The following is a 4324-nucleotide window of genomic DNA, read 5'->3' on the forward strand; positions in this document are numbered from 1 at the left end:
ACCAGTTAACTTCCGTGTATTTTACTCCCCCTAGTGCAGTTGACTCCCCCTCAATAGGTGCCACTGGACTACTTCTTTTAGTCGACTTCTCTTGTAGGATCTATAGTCAACTCCCCCTGCAATGGATGCACCTTCACAAATATATATATAGCCTTCTCCACCTTTTTGACATCGGCAAAGAGGGGATAAAAAACAAGAATACACCAGATACTAAAGTAGAATATATAGCAAAATATAGAGAATAAGATGCATGAGAGTCATGTAGAGTTGTAGCAAAACAAAAAAAATCATCTAACGACTGGTTATCGTGTCCAAAACAGCACAACAAAAAAATTGTTTGAAACTTCCACACTAACGACGAAAGAAATAAGTAAGAGTGTTGCAAATCGCCTCCTTCAATTGTTCAAAGCTGGCATTAGCTGAGACGGTCACTCCATCAAGCCTGTCGTGTACTTCCTTGAATGCCTTGACTGCATTTTCCCTAACTCTGAGAACTGCAACCCTTATCTTTGAAACATCAGACCTTGTCTCTTTGGAGATTGCATGTATGTCCCCAACAGTGGACTGAGTAGCAGCAAGAAGATCTTTGATGGTGTTCAACTGGTTTTTAATGGCAGTCAGTTTCTCAGCAAGGTCAGGATTACTAAGACTGTGATGAGAAACAGAGGCTTTGGTCTTGGGATCAGGTTGAACATGCTTGACTTCACCTTTCTGTTTCTTAACCCAGGAGCCATTCACACATACATACCCCATACTAGCAAATGTCCTAGAATTGTAAGATTTTGAAACAGAGACGAAGGGATATACAGAGATAGAGATATTGTGAGTTTCCAGAATGTGAGTGATGGCCATGCCATAGGCCAGACTGGTGGGATCATCAGCATTTTCAATCATAAAATTTATGACCCAAGAGGACAGTTTGATCTTGAGTTTGGTCGCAAGGCAGTAGAGAAGAAAGGTATCTCGTTGGGAGAAGGTGGAGAAAGAGCCAGTACGAGGGAGTAGAGTAGTTGCAACAATGTGAGATAGAACATGAGTTTCAAAACTAACATCACTTGGACCTAACTGGTTAGGGAGGGATTCAGATGAATACTCAGCAATACAACGTTTTGCTTGATCAAAGGTGATTTCAAAGTCATCAGGCAAAGAATTTTTGAAAAGCATGGGAAAACCAGAACACTTACACAGAAAAATTGAGTCAAACATGGCACAATCAAGAACGATGCGCTTTCCTAACACTAAGGATTCCAACTTATCAGACTTACTAGAGCAAAGATTGGCATAAAACATTCTCACCAGGGGTTCATAGACTTTAGGAGGGGGAACAAATAGAAATTTTGACCAACCTTGATAAACGAACAGATTTTTTACCTTACAGTTTAGTGCTTCCATGTCATCCAGGTCGACTACTCTCCCATGAGCGATTGGCTTGTCTTTCAGAGCAATGAAAAAATCCATGTTTGGAGAATCCCAAAAATTTAGGTCAGATTCTAAAGAACTTGAAAGATCTATTTTGGATTTCATTGGAGTAAAGGATTCAGGGGGCTTTTCTAAAGGCCTTTTCCTAGGGCTTTTTCTCCTAGAGGATGAGAATGATCTGAGAGTTCTACCTGAGAGGAAGCAAAATCATCTGAGTGGTCGGACCCTAGGTCTACTTGTTCAGGAGGCTGAGAAGAGGGTTTTGCTCTAGAATGAGTACTTTTCCTGGTGGAGGCTGATGGATTTTTTTAGCGTTTAGCCATGGAGTAAACTGTTTTGGAGAGAGTTTCGGAGAGGGTTTCTAGGCGATGGGAATGATGGGGATTGAAATAGGGTTTCAGAGATTAAAAAGGGAGTTCTAATGGTTGCGTACAAGAAAGGAAAGGGTGTGAGTTGAACAGGCGTGATGATTGGTTTTCCTTTCTTGAAAGCTGCAACTGATGGGAAAAGAGAGGGAATTCGGAGGCACAATTAACGACTATGAAAAGGCAAATTTTAAACATTAGGCATACAAGATGTATTATCACATAGGTCCTAATATTAATGATCAATGGAAATAATACCAAATAATTCTCTGAAAAAGCAAAATCTATCTTCAAGTGAAGGCTTAGTGAAAATATCTGCTAATTGATCAGTAGTACCAACAAAAGATAATTCTATATTTCCCTTAAGAACATGATCTCTAATGAAATGATACTTGATGTCTATATGATTGGCCCTAGAGTGATGCACAGGATTTTTTGAGAGATATATAGCACTAGCGTTATCACAGAAAATTGGAAGTTCATAGTCACCCAATTGATGAGACATCCATAATAATTATGCACAACATTGTCCAATGGCATATACTCAGCCTCAATTGTGGATAGTGCAAGTGATCCTTGCCCTTTTACTGTTCCAAGATATCAGTGCTTTTCCAAGTAATTGACATGTTCCGCTGGTGCTTTTTATGTCTTCCTTATCACTTGCAAGATCAGCATCTGAAAAACCTTCTAGTTTAAAATTATTAGAGCGTGGATACCATAATGCGTGATAAACAGTTCCAATGAGATATCGAATAATTCTCTTTTCTACAGTCAGACGTGATTCTTTAGGAGCTGACTGAAACCTGGCACATTTACAAAATACTAAACATAATATCTGGTCGACTAGCAGTTAGATAAAGAAGGGAGCCAATCATTCTGCGATATTTAGTTTCATCAACAGGATTTCCCTGTTCATCTCTATCAAGACTTGTTGACGGACTCATTGGTGTGCCAATAGCTTTAGCACTACTCATACCGAACTTCTGAATCAGTTCCTTTGTGTATTTTGTCTCACATATAAATGTTCCTTCTTCATATTGTTGAATTTGAAGTCCAAGAAAGAACGTTAGCTCTGCCATCATACTCATTTCAAACTCACTTTGCATAAGATTTGAATATTCCTTGCACGGAAGAGGATTAGCACTACCAAAAATAATATTATCAACGTAAACTTGAATAATGAGATTACCTTCTGATGATCCTTTAATAAACAGGGAAGTGTCTACTTTACCTCTTCTAAATCCGTGATCAAGAAGAAATGAGCTAAGTCTTTCGTACTATGCTCGTGGAGCTTCTTTGAGTCCATACAATGCTTTGGTCAATTTGTACACATGATAGGGAAACTTTGAATCTTCAAATCCAGGAGGTTGTTTTACACATACTTCTCCCTCAATGAAACCATTTAAAAAGGCACTTTTGACATCCATCTGAAAGAGCCTAAATCTTTTAAAGGATGCGTGTGCCAGAAGAATTCGTATTGATTCCAGCCGAGCTACTGGAGAAAAGGTTTCATCATAGTCGACTCCTTCCTGTTGTGAGTATACTTGAGCTACTAATCTGGCTTTGTTTCTCACAACCTTTCCATCCTCATTTAGCTTATTTCTGAAAACCCATTTTGTTCCAATTACAGGAGCGTTTTCAGGCTTAGGCAGTAGTTTCCACACTTGATTTTTGTCAAATTGGTCTAGCTCTTCCTGCATTGCTTGTAACTATCTTGAATCTTTCAGAGCTTGCTCTATTTTCTTTGGTGAAATCAGTGCTATGTTTGCTTTCTTCTTGAGAGCTCCCCTGGTTTTCATTCCTTCGTTTGGGTCTCCTATGATAAACTTTTGAGGATATTCTGGTTCACTTCTCCATTCATTTGGACGAATTGTATTTGTGTGGGTAGTTGACTCCTTCGGAGATTCCGATTGACTGTTGATAATCTCAATAGTTGACTCCATTACACCATCAGGTTTATTAGTCGACTCTTGAGATTTGCTTGTCTCCTGAATTTCTTGAATTTGATCTTCATCACTTGCAATAATTCCTTTCTCGGTCGGAGTGTTATTTTCATCAAAGATAACATGTACTGATTCTTCTACACATAGTGTGCGTTTATTATAGACTCTAAAGGATCACTATTTAATGAATAACCCAGAAAAATACCTTCGTCACTTCTTGGATCGAATTTTCCAAGATTGGGTCGTTTACCTTTCCATAATTCATAAGGAGTCTTCTTCAGAATGGGTCTTATGAGGCATCGGTTGAGAATGTGTAACGACCCGGCCGGTCGTTTTTGGAATTTACGCCCCATCTCCCTATTAACTGCTTTCCCCAAGTTTATTTCTGCTATTTTGACTTGCCGGGATGTTCGGTTTTGAGTTTCGGAGAGTTTTGGGATACTTAGTCCCTAAATGAGAGCTTAAGTGTTGGAAAGTAGTCCGTAGTCGGAACAGTATAAAGACGACCTCGGAATGGAAATGCGATGGTTCTGTTAGCTCCGTTAGGTGATTTCGGGTTTAGGGTCGTGGTCGGATTGTGTTTTGGAGGTCCGTAGC

General features: G+C 39.3%; 1 protein-coding gene across 1 annotated transcript; it reads right to left on the reverse strand.

Moving 5' to 3' along the window:
* Positions 1–351: 351 nt before the first annotated feature.
* Positions 352–1458, reverse strand: LOC109208070. The gene has a single exon (XM_019371083.1). It carries the CDS (start codon positions 1456–1458, stop codon positions 352–354), a length of 1107 nt encoding a protein of 368 aa, XP_019226628.1.
* Between the last annotated feature and the right edge of the window lie 2866 nt (positions 1459–4324).

Source organism: Nicotiana attenuata, unplaced genomic scaffold, assembly GCF_001879085.1.
Source record: "Nicotiana attenuata strain UT unplaced genomic scaffold, NIATTr2, whole genome shotgun sequence".
NCBI classification, from domain to species: domain Eukaryota; kingdom Viridiplantae; phylum Streptophyta; class Magnoliopsida; order Solanales; family Solanaceae; genus Nicotiana; species Nicotiana attenuata.

Excerpts from the sequence above, each read along its gene's own strand:
- LOC109208070 (XM_019371083.1), bottom strand. The coding sequence starts at position 1,458 with ATGGATTTTTTCATTGCTCTGAAAGACAAGCCAATCGCTCATGGGAGA.